Below are 19,838 nucleotides of genomic sequence, written 5' to 3'. Positions count from 1 at the left end.
TCATTTTCTGTGTGCGCGTGCATATCCTGAAGGTTTGAACAAGCAAATGATCGAACACGAGGACCCTCTAAGCATCTACAGTAGCTAAATGTGACATACAGCAGCCCTCTGAATTCCTTGAATTCCTTCTAAGTCTATAACAAGATCTGATAGCTCAGTTACAGCTCTTTTTATTACCAAATATGTGTTATATTGTTTTATGTTGCACGATTGCACCAAGAAAAATTCCTAGTTTGTGAACCCGTTCTCAAACAATGGCATTAAAACTATTCTGATTCTGATTCTGATTTAATGCTTAAAACACATTGGAAAGTTAGCGCTTTCTAAGCATCCGCGTAAAGGTTGCAAACAGCCACTTTAACTCCAGGGACGTGATGTTATGTAGACATTATTATGAACAACAGAGTTTTTCTTCAAAAATAAAAATAAATAAAAAAATTAAGTTTTAATGACAAAAAATTTACTGAACAAGCAGAGTGCCACATTCAGCTGTACGTGACTGAAAAGATAAGTATTGTGTTTCTGTTAGACATGTCTAGATTCTTTGTGATCATGTGTGTAGGTGTGTATGTAAGAGGCAGAAATTATTGTCCTCATTAGTTGGTGCTAGTTAGCTATTCCTATTGCTAAAATAGCTTTTATTCCTGGTGCTAATATATGGATAATGAATTAACACTATAGCCTTTGTTTATAGGAAACATATACAGCCGTGTTGATACTGTAGATTTTAGTTTTGTTTCTCTCTTTATGTCAGTGCATGGGCAGTACCCATCACTTCACCTGAGCCCTTTCCTTTATAGTGTCTTATATTCGCAGTTCCTTTGGTGACAACTGTGTCAACATCAAGAAGAGCAAAAAGTGTGTCAATATTTGCCTTCCAAAGTAAAAAAAAAAAAAGCTACCAATTTCAAATAAATATATTCTTACTTTGTAAGGACGATGGAGACTGCGTCGTTAAGGATGCTCTCACCAAACACCAACATGTTTAAGACAGGATCCACATTGAGGGCATTAAAGATGGCTATTGTGGCAACAGGGTCCACAGCTGAGATGAGTGAGCCAAAGGCAAAACTTCAGCAGAGGAAAAGCAAGTTTAGGAATGTATACTGTAATCTATGTATACCAATGATATATAGAAATATTTACTGTAATATTATTATTGTAAGAAGACAATACTCACCTATCTGTCATGGTCATCTTGTAGATCACATCTGCCTGTATGGAAAAAACAAAAATTGCAAAAAATACTAAATCATAATCATCTATACCAGGGGTTCTCAAAAGTTTTGGGACCAGGGACCGCTTACAGCAGAGGACCCCCTTATAATCCTCTTGCAGATTAAAAACATATACGAAAAATAAAAATTCCGCCATTTGTACTAGATGCCATTGAAATTATTTATACATCAAACATTTTTGTGACGGAGTATAAGTGTCCGTTTAAGCTGTGTACACGCTGAGGAGTTTTGGAACTCTTCACCTTGGCCAGCGTTTGCAAAAGTATGCATTTTTAAAAACTAAATTATGCGTTTGCGTGTGGACAAGAGGCCTAAACGCAGAGAAAAATATGCATTTATTAAGTACCCGTGGTCGTGTGGACATGGCCTAAGTCAGGGATTTTAAACTACTGCTCATGGGCCAAGTGCGGCCTGCCGGCGTGTTCATTTTGGCCCACAAGCCGTCATGAGTTTATTAATAAGGAATCTGGCCCGCGGGGTGACTCCACCTATATTTTAAATATCTGACAGTGTAATTGCTGCAACTTTGCCACCATCTTGCAAATACTTTTCAACTTATATTCAATTGAATAGACTGCAAAGACAAGGTATTTAATGTTCGAACTGAGAAACTTAATTTTTTTTGGCAAATAATCATTAACTTAGAATTTAATGGCAGAAACAAACTGCAAAATAGTTGGCACAGGGGCATTTTTACCACTGTTACATGGCCTTTCCTTTTAACAAAACTCAGTAATTGTTTGGGAACAGAGGAGACCAATTTTTGAAACTTTTCAGGTTTAATTCTTTCCCATTCTTGCTTGGTGTACAGCTTAAGTTGTTCAACAGTCTGTGGTCTCCTTTGTTGTATTTTACGCTTCATAATGCACCACACATTTTCAATGGGAGACAGGTCTGGACTACATGCAGGCCAGTCTAGTACCAGCACTCTTTTACTATGAAGCCACGCTGTTGTGACACGTGGCTTGGCATTGTCTTGCTGAAATAAGCAGGGGCGTCCATGATAACGTTGCTTGGATGGCAACAAATGTTGCTCCAAAACCTGTATGTACAGTACCTTTCAGCATTAAAGGTGCCTTCACAGATGTGTAAGTTGTGCACTAATACACCCCCATACCATCACAGATGCTGGCTTTTGAACTTTGCGCCTATAACCAGTACGGACAGTTCTTTTCCTCTTTGTTCCGGAGGACACGACGTCCACAGTTTCCAAAAACAATTTGAAATGTGGACTCGTCAGACCACAGAACACTTTTTCACTTTGCATCAATCCATCTCAGATAAGCTCGGGCCCAGCGAAGTCGGCTGCGTTTTTGGGTGTTGTTGATACTGTAAATGGCTTTCACATTGCATAGTAGAGTTTTAACTTGCACTTACAGATGTAGCGACAAACTGTAGTTACTGACAGTGGTTTTCTAAAGTGTTCCTGAGCTCATGTGGTGATATATTTTACACACTGATGTCGGTTTTTAATGCAGTACCGCCTGAGGGAATCGAATGTCACGGGTATTGCCGCTTACGTGCAGTGATTTCTCCAGGTTTTCTGAACCTTTTGATGTTATTACAGACATTAGATAGTGATATCCCTAAATTCCTTGCAGTAGCTCGTTGAGAAATGTTGTTCTTAAACTGTTTGACAATTTGCTCACAAATTTGTTCATAAAGTGGTGAACCTCGCCCCATCCTTGTTTGTGAATGACTGAGCATTGTATGGATGCTGCTTTTATACCCAATCATGGCACCAACCTGTTCCCAATTAGCCTGTTCACCTGTGGGATTTTCCAAATAAGTGTTTGATGAGCATTCCTCAACTTTCTCAGTCATGTTGAAGGCATCAAATTCCTAATGAGCTAATATTTGCAAAAAAATAACGTTTACCAGTTCGAACGTTACATTTTTTGTCTTTGCAGTCTATTCAATTGAATATAGGTTGAAAATGATTTTAAAATCATTGTATTGAGTTTTTATTTACGATTTACACAATGTGCCAACTTCACTGGTTTTGGGTTTTGTACATATTGGTCATTTGAAATTCAGCTCGCCTGCTGAAAAAGTGTGGGCTGGTGTACACAGCACAGCATTTTTATATATGACTCAATCCAAACAACCTTTACCACTCATGGCACAAATAAACTAAAGTCAACACACATGATCCAAAATAACACAACCTGCTCACTGAACTTTGTGGATATATAAAAAATGTCCCAACACAACACATCATTCAAAATGAAACCCATTTAAATCATCTACAATGCATGATGAGAAAAATGCAAAACACTCTCTCCACACTTATCCCTGTTTGGCACATTTAAGCTGCTTCATATTTCTGATTGATTACAAAACTTTAAAGATGTCGTCGAGGAAGTAAGCAAGGTCAGAGTCGAACTTTCATATACAGTATTACACATCACTGCTCAAAAAAATTAAAGAAACACTGTGAAAACTACGGAGCCCCTAAAGGGACATGGGAATTTATTTTTTTTTAGACATGTATCTCGTGGCCACGAGAAAGTATCTCGTGGCCACGAGAAACTTTCTCGTGGCCACGAGAAACTTTTTATTAAAAAAAAAAAAAAAAAAAAATTTTTTTTTTTTTTTTTTTTTTTATAAAAAGTTTCTCGTGGCCACGAGAAACTTTCTCGTGGCCACGAGAAAGCATTGGATGCGTGCTGATGGTTTAGTGTGTGTTAAAATGGCAGTTTAGGAGTTAATATGGCTGTATTTCCAGATAGGACTTTCCCCCATGTGTGTTGTGGCAAAATGTGAATGCTTGATTAGTAGGTGTGAGACAAACACTTTATCTTCCTGGTTATTGTAACGCTACGTGTTTGACATTATTTAAGACGTTATCATGCCCGGGAAAGGACAGTTTTCCTCTTATGTGGCTGTGGGGGGTGGGCGTGGCTTGCGGACCTGCTGCGAAGCGGAGTGTGTCAGTTAGTCCCATGGTGATGTGATCAAACTTCTTTCTTGCTTGGAAGATACACACACAATTGTAACTGTTATTTCTTCCTGCAAATAATAAATATGTACAACGTGTTTGGATGTATTCATTTATGTAAAATTGTCATTAAATGTAATATTGCCTGACAAAAAGTGATACGACGTACGTAATATTTTGATATTTACACATCGCATATTTACACACGCGCGTCTGACTAGAATACCCTTATGTGCATTACATATATCAACATCAACTACCTACTGTACTGTTTACTTGTTGAAATACCCTTTTTAGAACAAATATCTACCCACATAATTTATATGTGTATATATAATATATATATATGTGTATGTATGTATATGCATATATATATGCATATATATATACATATATATATATATATATATATATATATATATATATATATATATATATATATATATATATATATATATATATATATATATATATATACACGCACACACACACATATACATGTATACTGTATAGGAAGAAACACACATAAATATATACAGTATACATATATACACACAAACACTAAATTTGACAAACAAAATAACTACTATTTTTAAGAACAAGTTACAGTAATATAATATATATATACACACTACCGTTCAAAAGTTTGGGGTCACCCAAACAATTTTGTAGAATAGCCTTCATTTCTAAGAACAAGAATAGACTGTCGAGTTTCAGATGAAAGTTCTTTTTCTGGCCATTTTGAGCGTTTAATTGACCCCACAAATGTGATGCTCCAGAAACTCAATCTGCTCAAAGGAAGGTCAGTTTTGTAGCTTCTGTAACGAGCTAAACTGTTTTCAGATGTGTGAACATGATTGCACAAGGGTTTTCTAATCATCAATTAGCCTTCTGAGCCAATGAGCAAACACATTGTACCATTAGAACACTGGAGTGATAGTTGCTGGAAATGGGCCTCTATACACCTATGTAGATATTGCACCAAAAACCAGACATTTGCAGCTAGAATAGTCATTTACCACATTAGCAATGTATAGAGTGTATTTCTTTAAAGTTAAGACTAGTTGAAAGTTATCTTCATTGAAAAGTACAGTGCTTTTCCTTCAAAAATAAGGACATTTCAATGTGACCCCAAACTTTTAAACGGTAGAGTATATATATACATGCTTATACATAATATGTATATATATATATATATATATATATATATATATATATATATATATATATATATATATATATATATATATATATATATATATATATATATATGTATGTGTATCTATATATATATATATATATATATATATATATATATATATATATATATATATATATATATATATATATATATGCATATACATACATACACACATATATATATATTATATATACACATATAAATTATGTGGGTAGATATTTGTTCTAAAAAGGGTATTTCAACAAGTATACAGTACAGTAGGTAGTTGATGTTGATATATGTAATGCACATAAGGGTATTCTAGTCAGATGCGCGTGTGTAAATATGCGATGTGTAAATATCAAAATATTACGTACGTCGTATCACTTTTTGTCAGGCAATATTACATTTAATGACAATTTTACATAAATGAATACATCCAAACACGTTGTACATATTTATTATTTGCAGGAAGAAATAACAGTTACAATTGTGTGTGTATCTTCCAAGCAAGAAAGAAGTTTGATCACATCACCATGGGACTAACTGACACACTCCGCTTCCCTGCAGGTCCGCAAGCCACGCCCACCCCCCACAGCCACAGAAGAGGAAAACTGTCCTTTCCCGGGCATGATAACGTCTTAAATAATGTCAAACACGTAGCGTTACAATAACCAGGAAGATAAAGTGTTTGTCTCACACCTACTAATCAAGCATTCACATTTTGCCACAACACACATGGGGGAAAGTCCTATCTGGAAATACAGCCATATTAACTCCTAAACTGCCATTTTAACACACACTAAACCATCAGCACGCATCCAATGCTTTCTCATGGCCACGAGAAAGTTTCTCGTGCGCACGAGAAAGTTTCTCGTGGCCACGAGAAAGTTTCTCGTGGCCACGAGAAACTTTTTATAAAAAAAAAAAAATAAAAAAATAAATTAATTTTTTTTTTTTTTTTTTTTATAAAAAGTTTCTCGTGGCCACGAGAAAGTTTCTCGTGGCCACGAGATACTTTCTCGTGGCCACGAGATACTTTCTCGTGGCCACGAGATACATGTCTAAAAAAAAAAAAATTCCCATGTCCCTTTAGGGGCTCCGTAGAAAACACATCAGATCAATGGTGAAAAAAAAAATGTCGGATATCTATACTGATATGAACAGTTTAATGTCTCAGGAACAAAAGGATGCCACATCTTTTGATGGAAATAAAAGTTTTCAGCCTACCCATAGCAAAGCAAAATTGAAGATGAGATCTCATGTATGTCTTATATACATCTCCTAGACATAAAAGAGCACTAATCGAGACCAAAGTAGTTTTCTCATTCTTCTCAGATGTATCTCCTGAGAAATAAGGCTCACAGTGAGCACTGTGAGAGATCTCAAAGTTGTCTCACAGTTATCTCTTTTCCCGATTTCAACTAAGACCAAAATGAGAGATGAATGAGCTGGTCTCCAATATGTCTCAATTATGTCTCAGTGAGAGATATACATGGTTTTGTTTCTCACTACTCACTGTTTGAGTTCTCAGATGTCTCTTTTCTATTTCGGCAAAAAGAAAATTGATGAGTATTGGTTTCAATATGTCTCAATTATGTCTCAGTGAGAGATATACTTGGTTTTGTCTCTCACTGCTCACCATTTGAGTTGTCAGATATGCCTCTTTTCTATCTTAGGAAAAATAAATTTAAAATAAATTTTAATTTGCACAATTTAATTATACCTCAATCATACTCCAGTTTATCTCATGCCAACATTTAAAGAAAATAATTAATTCAGGCAATATGGATATATGGTTTGTAATATGGTTTATTTACATAATGTTCTACTTAATTTGTTGATTTCTTATACACACACCATGTACAGTAACTCAGTGACTACAATTGTGAGATTTAAAACTGAACCCAAACAATACTGATATGATCACAAGACACTTTTTAAGACCTTTTAATATTTGTGAACTTTCTAGAGCAATGGTTCTCAAACTCTTTTCACAAAGTACCACTTCAGAAAACATTTGGCTCTCCAACCACCATGATAAGGACTAATATTAAAATACAGTAGTGTAGTAGGCTTAAATATTCATAAAAAAAGACAGTGGTTTTATTTAAAAAGTAAATTTAATATATTGGCCACTGAAATATTACAGACAATGCAAAAACTTAATCAACAATGATACTCCGTATACAGTACATATTTACAGACGTTTACAGCATCCACGGCAACATCACATCGGTGTGTATTTTCAGAGCATTTATAACAATGATCAAATATTTGATTTGTGGCTTCTTAGGCCAGTTCAGTTCTTAATTAGTTAAAACTTTTCAAGTGTGTTTGGGAAATGAACTGCAAACACAATGCCAGGCATAGATGTGAAGTCAAGGAAAACAACTTTACCCAATATGTCATCCAAGGATACTACTGTACTGGCAGAGGTTTCCAATAGGGGAATAACATGACTGCATGTACCATTTGTTACACTATCTTGCAGCAAAGAAAAACCTGCATGTTTAAATTCACGAACGGGGGCCCATTTGGCACATGATTGTGCTATGGTAAAGAAGAAATCAATCTGTTCATACTTTGTTTGTCCGTCATTTGAAAAAAAAACTTCAAAATTGTTTCTTCTATTACCTTTATCATAGTGTTTTGATGTGAGATAATTTCTCTTAACGTGTGCCCTGTGAAAGATGCCTACTGTTCCAGAATTGATGCAGTCACCAGCATGTACAGTATTTGCAATGCAGAGAGGTGAACTGTGTCCAATGGAAGTTCACTAGATGCTCCATATAGTTTAATCCTAGACAAATATTTGTTTTCCTGACAGAAACTATCATCTTTAGTCATATGTCTGTAAAATTCAGCTATGACATTCCCTGGGTTAATAGTTTGTGAAATAACAGGAATAGACTGCACAAGTTAGACTGCATTTACCATCTGCATAGGTATATTTTGATTACCATGTATGAGCCTTAACAAATATACATTTTTGTCTTCAAAGTGGAAACATGAATGAGTCCATAATGGACCAAGGGCCCTGACATTGTCTGCCAGGTGCACAAGAAGGTGTACATTTGCAGTTTCGTACCGCTCACCATATAGTGCAGCCATTTGAGAACAAACATTCCACAATAGTTTTTCTGCATGATGGATCTGTTCAACCGATATAGAGTCCATCAACAAAATGAAAATGGCTTCACTTAGTAGAAGGAAGTGGTTGTAGTACATTGTTGCAAGAATTCCACGGAAAATAACCGTTTTTTGATTGATTGATTGATTGAGACTTTTATTAGTAGATTGCACAGTACAGTACATATTCCGTACAATTGACCACTAAATGGTAACACCCGAATACGTTTTTCAACTTGTTTAAGTCGGGGTCCACGTTAATCAATTCATGGTCCATAGAACAGCAAAAGATCCCGGTATTCTGATGCTTTAAAAAACATTCTGTGAGATGCCACTGATCGAGGCTATGTAGTTGAGGATGGAGGACAGTCTTCCTGAAATCGCCTGTCAATTTCTTTGGTATTCTTTGCCATGCTAAAGGGCTGACGAGAAAACTCTGTAGAAAACCACAACATCTTCAAAAGGCGCATTTCTCCGAGGAGGACTGAGTGTGTGTAATCTACGGCAGTGCCTTTGATAAGGTTATACATTTTAAGTTTGCTCAGGCAACAGGGACCCTTTACCCCTTTGACAATGGTTTTGGTTTCATTTGCGATTTTTCATATCCAGTACAAACTTTTAATTGGTGCGCAGTGGCCCATTTGGATCTCTATGTTGGAATGGAAATACATGGGTGTATCCTCTTTCCCCGGTTTCCTGGCTGTTCGCATTTATGACACCCAAATTTCCCATTGTATTGTACTGAATTAAGGACTAATGCTTTAGCAGGCCAGTCGCATGTTCCAGCAATGGTGAGCACTTTACACACAAAAGGTTCACATGTCAACTCTGCAGGTTGCACAATAATTCCATTGTCTGCAAGCTTACTCAGTGTGTCACTTAGTGGTCTCAAAAATGTACCGTATTTTTCGGAGTATAAGTCACACCGACAGAAAATGCATAATAAAGAAGGAAAAAAACATATACTGTATAAGTCGCATTTTTTGGGGAAATGTATTTGATAAAACCCAACACCAAGAATAGACATTCGAAAGGCAATTTAAAATAAATAAAGAATAGTGAACAACAGACTGAATAAGTGTACGTTATATGGGGCATAAATAACCAACTGAGAACGTGCCTGGTATGTCAACGTAACATATTATGGTAAGAGTCATTCAAATAACTATAACATATAGAACATGCTATACGTTTACCAAACAATCCGTCACTCCTAATCGCTAAATCCCATGAAATCTTATACGTCTAGTCTCTTACGTGAATGAGCTAAATAATATTTGATATTTTACGCTAATGTGTTAATAATTTCACACATAAGTCGCTCCTGACTATAAGTCGCACCCCTGGCCAAACCATGAAAAAAACTGCGACTTATAGTCCGAAAAATACGGTAACCATGAATGGTTTTGAATCCCCATACCAAAGTCCAGCAAATATCATATTCTCTTTTTGTGCGTTCCATGAAGCTTAATTCATTGACGTTACATTAAAAAGGCCACACTGAAAACTTGGAAGATTTGAAAATAGGTACCCCATAGGTGTTCCAAGTAAGTGAGATGTTTTTAGGGTCACTAAGAGGACCACCCCTATCGACAAGCTGTTTGTAAACTTCTGCATCATATATAGCTTCAATGTTGTTAGCATCTGCCTTCTTTCTGCTTAATCTAAAGTTAAGCTTCTCCTGAAAACCTGGCTTGAGGAACAATGACCTTATTTGAGCCTTAATTGGAACCTCTATAAAGGATGAGGATCTTTCTTCTGACACACTGGCCCCACAAGACAGGCATTTTATTTGTTTACTTTCTAACGGCCCAAAACAATTACTGCAGTATTTATGTAATAAAATAGGCGATGATGAAGAGCGGGATAAAAAAAAGTTTTTGAACTTCTGTACACTGTTTAAGCAGTCTTTATTCAGACTATCGGGACAAAGCAACTTGAACATTTTGAGCAAATCGCTTAGGGCCTAATCAGTGACTTTATGACAGTTTACATAACCCATGATGATCAGAAGGCACTCTGAAACGGTTAATGATGCATTGTCATATATTGGTTTGTCTGTTGTGTCCTAGAAATTTGACTCTTCTGCACACTCCTCACTCAAACTATCTTCAAATCATTCATTAAACGTATGTCCGTCATTGTACATCCAATCCCCCATATCAGGGAGAGCTTCCTCAAATGATTGAGATGGATCATACTCAGCATCGACATGTAGTTCAGTTGTTAGGCCATCAGGAGGATCTATGAGGGCTGATCTGGAAAATGGTTTTCCATTGTCTTTGATAGAGTCAAAAGTAGAAATATTTTCATGTGCTGAAATTAAAATAGAATAAAAATCATTAAAGGTTTTTTATAACATTTTGTCACAAGGATAAAACGTATAACGTCTCAGCATATCGCTCACATTCTTCACTCAAAAATGTGTCATATTTTAGCAGGATTTGCTTTGTGACAAAATTCACGACAAAACATTAGTCAGACACAGAAGACGGTGGGTGTACTTGGCAGGTAGGGAGAGGCTTGATGTTCCAGAGTGGTACATCCTGCATGGACACCTGAAGGTTGGATGTGTTCCATTTAAAGAGCAGTGTTTTGGGCTCCTTCAGGAGGCACCGCCTCCTGCAGTGTTCCCCTGCTGCTACCTCCTGACACAAAGAAGAGGAACCAAAAAACTCAAAAGATTAAAATTATTTAAAAAAAAAGAAGAAAACATGCAAAACAAGAAGCAAGATGACATAAATTGAACACATTTTACAAATCCAGCTAATGGAATGCAATTACTTTTTTCCCCACATCTTGATCGCATTATAGTTTATGTTTACATATCTTCTGTGTTTGTGGTAACACATAATCCACAGTATTAAATGTAACTCATAACAATACAACACACACTTTAAAAAGAAAGTGTGGAACTTCAGTGATAAACAATGCCAATTATTAGTAAATACACAGCAGCAAACCAAACCTATGAGAAAGGATCTTGACGAGGGATGCAACATTATTGTAAATATTGCGTTATTTTGGCTTCAACATTCTCACAATAATGCCGTGATGTGTGACGCTATCAAACGAGATCTCTCGTCAGTGTGTTTTTTTCTGACAATATTAAGTGGGCTGATCTGAGAAGTAAACTCGATCTCCCATGATAACCCGCGCAGTGTGGGACAACACAGTTCAAACAGGGGACATTAAATAGAGGAAGTGTGCAGGAGTGCTTCGTAGATCCGAGGAATTGTTGCTGTGAAATATCTCTGTGCCTATAACTGCCGTGTTAGATTAAACTAAAATAAAGTCTGCATACTGCAAGGTAAAGCATGCCACGTTCATCCCGACCATTTCCAAGTTGACCCAGAGCCGTTGCAGCTCACCAGAGGAAATGCACAAAATAAGAAATGTGCCGACACTACACACCACAATGTCTACAATAAGTTAGGGAATATGAGTAATATATTAGAATGAGTTATATGTTAGAACCGTTTTTGGAAAATATTGTTGACGTGAAACCAAGACGCCAGCAAAGGAAAATATCCATTTGTGAGGTATTTACATGATTAAAAGTCAAATTATTAGTTACCTGTAACTCTTAAGAATCAGTATTCTACAAACTAATACAAAAATGTCCACTGCAAAGGACAGTTTCTTAGGAAGTTAAAAGTTTAAAGACACTAAACTAAACAGCAGTGATGTAACAATATCAAAATGTCATATCACCGTTACTGTGACCAAAATGATCACAGTTTGCATTATCATCGCAGTATTGTTGAATGTGCTCAAAAAGTAATCATATCCAAACTCATACCAAGTTGTATTAAAAACCTTACCAGACAAACAATATAGTTTCTTGGCCGAAGAAACATTATTGTTTTACATTTGTTACACTGAATGTTTACTGTTTATGTCAGTTTAAAGACACTTATTTGAAAGTTTTGGTTTTTGTTTGTCTTTGTGTGTTACTTGAAATTCTGGATGATTTTGCACCATTCCTTTGCACTTAAAATACCTGTTTATAATAATAAATAGGACTACAACATATGAACATTGTGTTTGTGTTCAATTACAGTAAGTGTGTTTATCCTAAACACTCCTGCCACTTCATTTAACACACTTTGACATTTTTGTAACAATATCTTACCGTGGCTTTAACACTGTGACAATATCATACCGTAAAATGTTGATATTGTTACATCCCTAATCATGATCTGATGTTACTTACCAGCATTAACTTGAAGATGAAAAGGTTCAAAGAAGATTAATTACACATGCTGAAATAACTCATATTTCAAGTTTCATTCTTCATACGTAATGCTACTGTATTCAGGGTAAAAGAAAGCAATATTTCCATGCTTGTTCCTGACAAACTGTGGACAGCTTTTTATCCATCTATCTGGTCTGTAAATCTCAATCAGAACTAATTCACATAAACAAAGAACACGCATATACATATAACTTACTTAGACATTTCTCATCAGTCTCCACATTCACATTGGTGGCTGCAGGACGGAATGACTGCAGGAAGAAAAATAAAGTATCACATATTATATCTGCTGCCAGCTTAATGCACCACCACTATGCCAGTCTACTCACCAATTGTACAGTCCTTCTTGATCGTTTATTTGAGTCGACTTCTTTACCAGTTCTTCTCCATCGTTGTCCAGGTTTTCGTTTTGTCATTTCGACACTCCAATACTATGTAAATACAGACAAAGTTTGCTGGAATATACAGTGTGACTTCTTAAATGTAAAACTCTATATTATATTGAAGCAGTGTTTGTTCAGTAATTTATATTGTTCCACTTCCAATGTTCTCTGTACATTTATTTCTATCATTGTTATTTCACTATGGGATGTATAAAGTGTATCTTATCACTTGCGATGCAAATAAACTCAAACTCAACTCAACTCGGTGGAGGTGAGTATTGTAGCGGCTGGCTACGGGGTGTTAGCCAATGACTTTGGCTGGGGGGCGGGACTTCCGGGAGGGATAGGGTAGTGACGTTGATAATAGGGAGTGGTGGTTCGAGTTTTGCCGGGAAAAGGGTTAGAGTCTAACCTTTTTCCCGACAAAATTACATCTTGTGCAATAAAGACAAGACAAACAAAGAAGTCGTATGAGCCTGCATTCCTGGGATTATTACAGTATCATAGCTTCTAGCAAGGTGGTTGCACCGTTGAATGCAGCATTTATAGCTCAATTTTCGTAACACGGTGACGTTACAGCAGTTTAAAAAATACTAACTCGTGTGTGTTAAAGTAATTTAAATACCAAAACAATAAATGGTATTACTTACTTTCAGTCGTTATTCCTTCGATGCAGAATTGTTTCTTCCAATCGAAATCACGTCACATCCGCCCACTAAATGCGCATGCGTGTTTTCCAGGAAGAGCAAATCTCGCGAGAATGTTGTTGAGACAGATCCACAGCTCAAAATTTAGATAAAGTTGATTTTCTCCATATGTCCATCTGAAAATAGCCATTTTTGGCTATGTGTAACTTTCAAAGGAAGGCAATTCAGAAAATTCACGCCTTCTATCAGACAGCGGCGGACATGACGCGTTGTTTGCCATCAACATCAGAAGAAGAAGAAGCGGGAAAACAGTAGGTGGCGTAATATTTTAACGTTGTATGCGCCAACCTCGAACTAAAACGAGGAAGAAGAAGAAAGCGAAGAAGAAAGAGAAGAAGAAGCGGGAACGTTTTTGGAAACGACGACCGCAACGCTTGCGACAGAAGAATTGGAGAGGTAAGTATCCTAATATTTTTTAGTTGGTCAACCATGTAATGTTGTGAAGTGAAAATATTTAACTGTTGTGACAACGAGTGATCCTTTAGGAGGTTGTGGTAACGCTAATGGCGTCTGCCCAACAAGTAATGTTAGTATACATAATGACCTTCACAATTTGATTCTACAGTGCATATTAATTTGGGGGTTTGACTTAAAAATGTTTTACAATACTGTTTTAGGTAAAGTAACAATCGACAAAGAAGGTCTGGGCTGCATTTTATTGGTATGGCTGGCTAGTAATAAATAAGAGATGACATCCAAAAGTGTTCAATGATTAACCAATTTGCTCCGCCATTTTGAAAGCAGCAGTACTTTTGATTACTCGTTGGCAGTGGCCAGTATGTTTTGTATCATGCTATTGATTTTATAAACTGCATATATATTGGAAAATAAAGTAGCTATGTGTGTCAAATTTGAAACATTCATTCATTTAAATGAAACCAGTATTATCAGACAGGTCTTGTTAAGACTAGTTACGTGATATAAGAATCATTTTCCTGTGATACGTGTTTAAAAAGTTATGATTGTCTTAACCTGGTCAAAATGCACCAATTTATGGTCAACCTCTTCAATACAAAGTCATTGGGGCTCGATATTTTATTCATGACCTTTTTTTGTTAAAAATGCCATAACTTTCTTAATACGTACCCTATTATAAAAAGGTGCCATCAATCCCCCCGCAACCCAAAATAGATAAGAATTAAAATAAGAATTAAACTGTCTGGGTTGAGGTTTTTTTTTACTACAGCTAGAACGATCATAAACAATCATTTTGTTTACTTGTTTTTGACAGAAGTTAAATATGATTCACCCAAATAGTTAACATCCATATGGAGTGACCCCATATATGTAAATACTTTCCATTTATATTATAGTTCAATCCATCTATTTTCTACTGCTTTTCCCTTCCGTGTCGAGGGGGGTGCTGGAGCCTATCCCAGCTGCGCTCGGGCGAAGGCGGGGTACACCCTGGACAAGTCCACACAGATCGACAGACAACATTCACACACTCGCGTCAATTTAGTGTTGCCAATCAACCTATCCCCAGTTTGTGATCCAAAATTTGTTTTTTCATTAACAGGATGGACAAAAAGAAAATTACAACAAAAAAGAGGTTAAGAGTTCCCACAAAGAAAATGAAGGACCTGCATAATTGTCCTCCCCCAAGTGAGCAATCTGGTAAGTCTCTATGTATGTGTGGCAAAGCGGACTACGGATAAAACAAATTGCAGTGTAACATGTAGCTAACAAACTGGAAACAGGACTTTATTAGTTTGTTTAGTATTTAAAGAACAGCTGAGAATGCCACCTTGGGAAAGTCACCCCAAGGAAGTTAGGTAACAGTACCCTAATTGTAATGAGGCCACACACCTCTAAGACAGCGATGGGCAAGCTCACTCTACTGCATATGCTTTAAAATGCATATAGGGATGGGGAGAGGAAATAATCATAACATTGTTGTCCAAATGAGGTGACAAATACCAGTCCAAATTTGTATACTCACATAAAACATTTTAAACACTTTCTCTTTTGCACTCTCTCTTTCAGGGTGTTTGGCATTCGTCAGATGGGAGGACGGTTATACCGGCAAAATCTTTAGACATTTTGTCAAGATATGAAGCTCCTGTGCAGATCTTAGATCTTAGAACAGGAGATTCTGTTTAGCAAAGTGGTCAGATGGTAAATTTTATAGGGCAACTGTTGAATATATTTCAGGAAAAGATCAGACTCAGTCACCAAAATGCTGCCAAATTCCGCAGGAGTCATTTTTAAATATGTTGGAAGCCAATGAGCCATCACACTCAACATCAGGGTCTGACACCATTACAGTAGATCGGAACCCACTGTCTGAACATGATAGTATCACAGCGCTGAATCTATCAAGTGACGGGGCACTTGTAACAGGCAGCAACACTGTTGGACCACCACCACCCTATGGGTAAGCTTGACATTTATTACCTCATGCCTATGGGGCTACAAGTTCAAAACTCTTTATAAAATCAAATTTGGTGAATTTCCAAACCAAAAAAACAGCATTAACTGAAATATTATTTTATCTGCCATCAAATAATTGTTTCAGTAAATAGTATGTGAATGACAAATACAAATATTTAATGTATTTCATTGCCCAAAACCCAACATCTGTATCCACTTTGATTTCAGGATTAAAAGTTCTGAACTTGTTGACCCTGAAAAAAATTATTTGCCATCATTTTATTACTTTTTAACCATGGTCAAAATGTTCATAGAGTGTAAATATCCACTCTACAATCTCATGTGTCAAAACTAGGGAGTAACAAAATGAACATTTCATGTCATGGTTACAATTGTTATCACAGTATTGATGAATGTGCTCAAAAAGTACTTGAACACACACTGAAATCTTATAAACAAGTTTTGTTGAGGAAAAAAAATTGTTACACAATATATACTTTCTTAATAGAAGAAATCTAAGTTTTTAAACATTCAGTTTCACGTCAAAATATAAATTCCGCATTTTTTTAAATTAAATATAAATAAAAATATATAGAAATATAAATACAAGTAGTGTAAGGATGGGAGTTGAAGGATGAGTGTCAAAAAACAGAGCTAACTTTGCTTTCTTGTCAGCAATCGAGCATTAACGAAACACCTTTGGGTTCTCAGAGCAACACACAACACCGGAAATGTGTCCCGTGAAACCTGTCCGACCGGAGCTTTCAACAATAACAAAAGTTCCATGGATGAATTAAGTAAACAATATAAAAAAAAAAAAGGATCCTAACAAAATTTGTGGAACGCTCGCCTCGGCCGCAGGTACTTGCTGTTGCTCCGCACTGATTTTCAGGACAGGGAAACCAAAACAAGCTTGCTAGTTAGCATCATCGAGCTACCTTACTTGTTGTTGATACTGTTTCGTGATTGGCTGTTGGTGTGTCCCTTCCATTGCTCAGTAAATACTGTTAACTGATTGTCTGTTATAGTATGTCCCTGCCATTGCTCAGTGACACTTCCTGTTTTCTGTTTGCTGGGTTCCCTAATGCAGCGAATCTTGCTTGCTCGAATATTTTATCGAACGCATTCAATATTGATATGATTATGTGTCTATCGCGATATATATTTATTGTTTTATTGCCCCAGTGCTATGTAGTATTGATTATTTAAAAAAATAATTGGGGCTTGCATGGGAGCACTACGTGTGGATAGAAATGTTCCTCTTTTTTGTGAATTTTCCTCTTCTTTTGTCAAAGGTTGCTCACATGCCTGTACTTCCTCTGTGAAATAAAGGAGGTAGGGCGGAAATCTCAATAAGCAATAGTTTAAAAAAACATATTTAAACCAAATATAAGTACTGGTTTGACAGTTTATACTTAATTGTACATTTCATGAATAATCCTGAGATATATAAAGTAATAACTTTTTGGTGATAGTCAATATGTATAACTTAATATTAAAAAATCTGTCATAATCTGTTAGTTGGTATTGTTGACTAAGTGAGTTGTCTATTTCCTTGCAGTCAAGATGATTTCATCTTCAGTATTGGTACAGTTCCTTTGTGTTTGATGTGAAATGTTTCTGTTTAGGAGTACTGTACAGAACGATTATAGATATGGTAAATTTTGGTCATGGTACATTTATTTTCATTATTGGTACGTCCATCATAGAGTAAGGAGAACAAATAATTTATGCACTGCTGATTTTGTAGATTGAGGTCTGTTACTTATATTATTATTATTATTATTAATAATAATATCATTATAGGCACACTTCAATTGTAAGTGATAGAATCCAAAACAAAAATCCGTAAAATCACATTGTATGAAATTTTTTAAAGTAATTGATGTGCATCTTATTGCATGAAATCCATATTTCATACTTCAGATAAATGAGGTAAAAAAGAGGAAAAAAATGCTAATTACCTGAAAATCATACAATGTAATTTTTTGTTTTGTTTTATATTTTACAGAATCACCAGTCTATTAAATACTTGTTCTCCTTTGGCCGCTGGAAGTTAAAATGCGGGTCAATTCAGTAATTTTTTTGTAGTTCAGTATTTCTCATCTCTTTTGATATTGCATATATATATATGGACAAGTTGGGTTTATAGAATGGTAATCTATGGTTCAATGAAATTTCATGATAGGTTTACCAAAGAGGGAACCATCGGTCCATCACCCTACAGCGGCAATACAGCCATACCATCACCGTATGGCCTCCACGTCAATTGTCAATTTCTCTATGGGGGCCATACATCTAGCCTACCACCGTATGGCCTCAACATCAAAGGTCCATCTCCCTACGAAGACCATGCATCCAGCCCATCACTGCATGACTTCAACACCGCTGGCCCATCACCAAATGTCTACAACACCTCTGGTCCTTCACCCGGCGTACACACCCCGTTAGCTGGCAAGCTAGCTGGGTTAATCCACCTGACAAAAAAAACCCAGCTTTCCTGGCACCGGACAGGAGAGATGCAGGCAACCCATCTGTCGAGGACACTATCTCATATCGACCGCAGGCAGAAAAATCATGGACGCCATGTGATGGATGTAGGAAGAAGTTCGAAAAAATCCTGCGAGAAAAGCAACGAATCGAAGTAGTCCTCTTGAAAATAGGCAAGTAATTCATGCTAATTTGTTCATGATGTAATTGTTATGTTTACTTAAATTTGTGATTGGGACTTAACACATTCTTTTCTCATTCTGGTATTGTTTGTGCTATTTTTTTCCCTTTCAGATCCGGGCCAAGTCAGAGTACTCCAAACTCTCTGCGACCTGGAGACAATTACAGCGATAGCCCTCCTCAACAATCGGGCCAGCAGGTACTCTTTCCTGAGAGCGGCGTATTCATATCATCGTTCCACCTTGCTGCCATGAGTCATGCTTCAAAGCCCAATTGTATGCGTCTATTCCATTCACTTTTTGACCACTTTTTTACAGTTGAGTGTCAAAATGCTGTCCCTTTTGGTCGCCCTGGAAACAAACCTGCTGGAACAGGAAAGCGCATCCTTGACCGGAAAAAAGTTAAATAAATAAATGATAAATGGGTCATACTTGTATAGCGCTTTTCTACCTTCAAGGTACTCCAAGCGCTTTGACAGTATTTCCACATTTACCCATTCACACACACATTCACACACTGATGGCGGGAGCTGCCATGCAAGGCGCTAACCAGCAGCCATCAGAGGCAAAGGGTGAAGTGTCTTGCCCAAGGACACAACGGACGTGACTAGGAAGGTAGAAGGTGGGAATTGAACCCCAGTAACCAGCAACACTCCGATTGCTGGCACAGCCACTCTACCAACTTCGCCATGCCGTCCCTTTGTAAGTACTACGCCGTCCTAAGTAAGTTTTCCCGAACTGAGGGTGTTTTCAGGCCAAAATTGTGTAACAATAATTAAATAGAAGTTCAATACAAAAAAGTTTGATCCCTTATTGATTACAGCACACTAGAAGCATAACTGAATGTTACATAATTACAGTTTGTGATTAGCCAAAAAACTAGCTTTGTTAAGTTAAAGTACCAATGATTGTCACACACACACTAGGTGTGGTGAAATTTGTCCTCTGCATTTGACC

At 36.6% G+C, this 19,838-nt stretch overlaps 2 protein-coding genes across 2 annotated transcripts in view; one reads left to right on the top strand and one right to left on the bottom strand.

The window, feature by feature from the left end:
* Positions 1 to 19,838, bottom strand: part of LOC133653082 (sodium/hydrogen exchanger 8-like) — a 60,656-nt gene that overhangs the window by 7,312 nt on the left and 33,506 nt on the right. The window contains exons 7-8 of the mRNA XM_062052087.1: positions 1,181 to 1,215; positions 928 to 1,071 (exon numbers count right to left, since the gene is read on the bottom strand). Of these exons, the coding sequence (XP_061908071.1) occupies positions 928 to 1,071; positions 1,181 to 1,215 (179 nt within the window). The remainder of the gene's footprint in view (positions 1 to 927; positions 1,072 to 1,180; positions 1,216 to 19,838) is intronic.
* On the top strand, positions 16,046 to 18,860 carry LOC133653243 (uncharacterized). Its single transcript, XM_062052322.1, has 2 exons — positions 16,046 to 16,216; positions 18,401 to 18,860. Exons 1-2 carry the CDS (start codon positions 16,053 to 16,055, stop codon positions 18,858 to 18,860), a joined length of 624 nt encoding a protein of 207 aa, XP_061908306.1. The 5' UTR covers positions 16,046 to 16,052.

Source organism: Entelurus aequoreus, linkage group LG07 (assembly GCF_033978785.1).
Source record: "Entelurus aequoreus isolate RoL-2023_Sb linkage group LG07, RoL_Eaeq_v1.1, whole genome shotgun sequence".
Taxonomy (NCBI): Eukaryota; Metazoa; Chordata; class Actinopteri; order Syngnathiformes; family Syngnathidae; genus Entelurus; species Entelurus aequoreus.
Note: the sequence above shows the minus strand (reverse complement) of the source record. Positions and strands in the feature narration are given on the sequence as shown.

Bases quoted from the DNA above. Each gene is read 5' to 3' on its own strand.
- LOC133653243 (XM_062052322.1), top strand. From the start codon at position 16,053: ATGTTGGAAGCCAATGAGCCATCACACTCAACATCAGGGTCTGACACC. The intron at 16,217-18,400 runs GTAAGCTTGACA...ATTTCATGATAG, and splicing joins GGACCACCACCACCCTATGG to GTTTACCAAAGAGGGAACCA.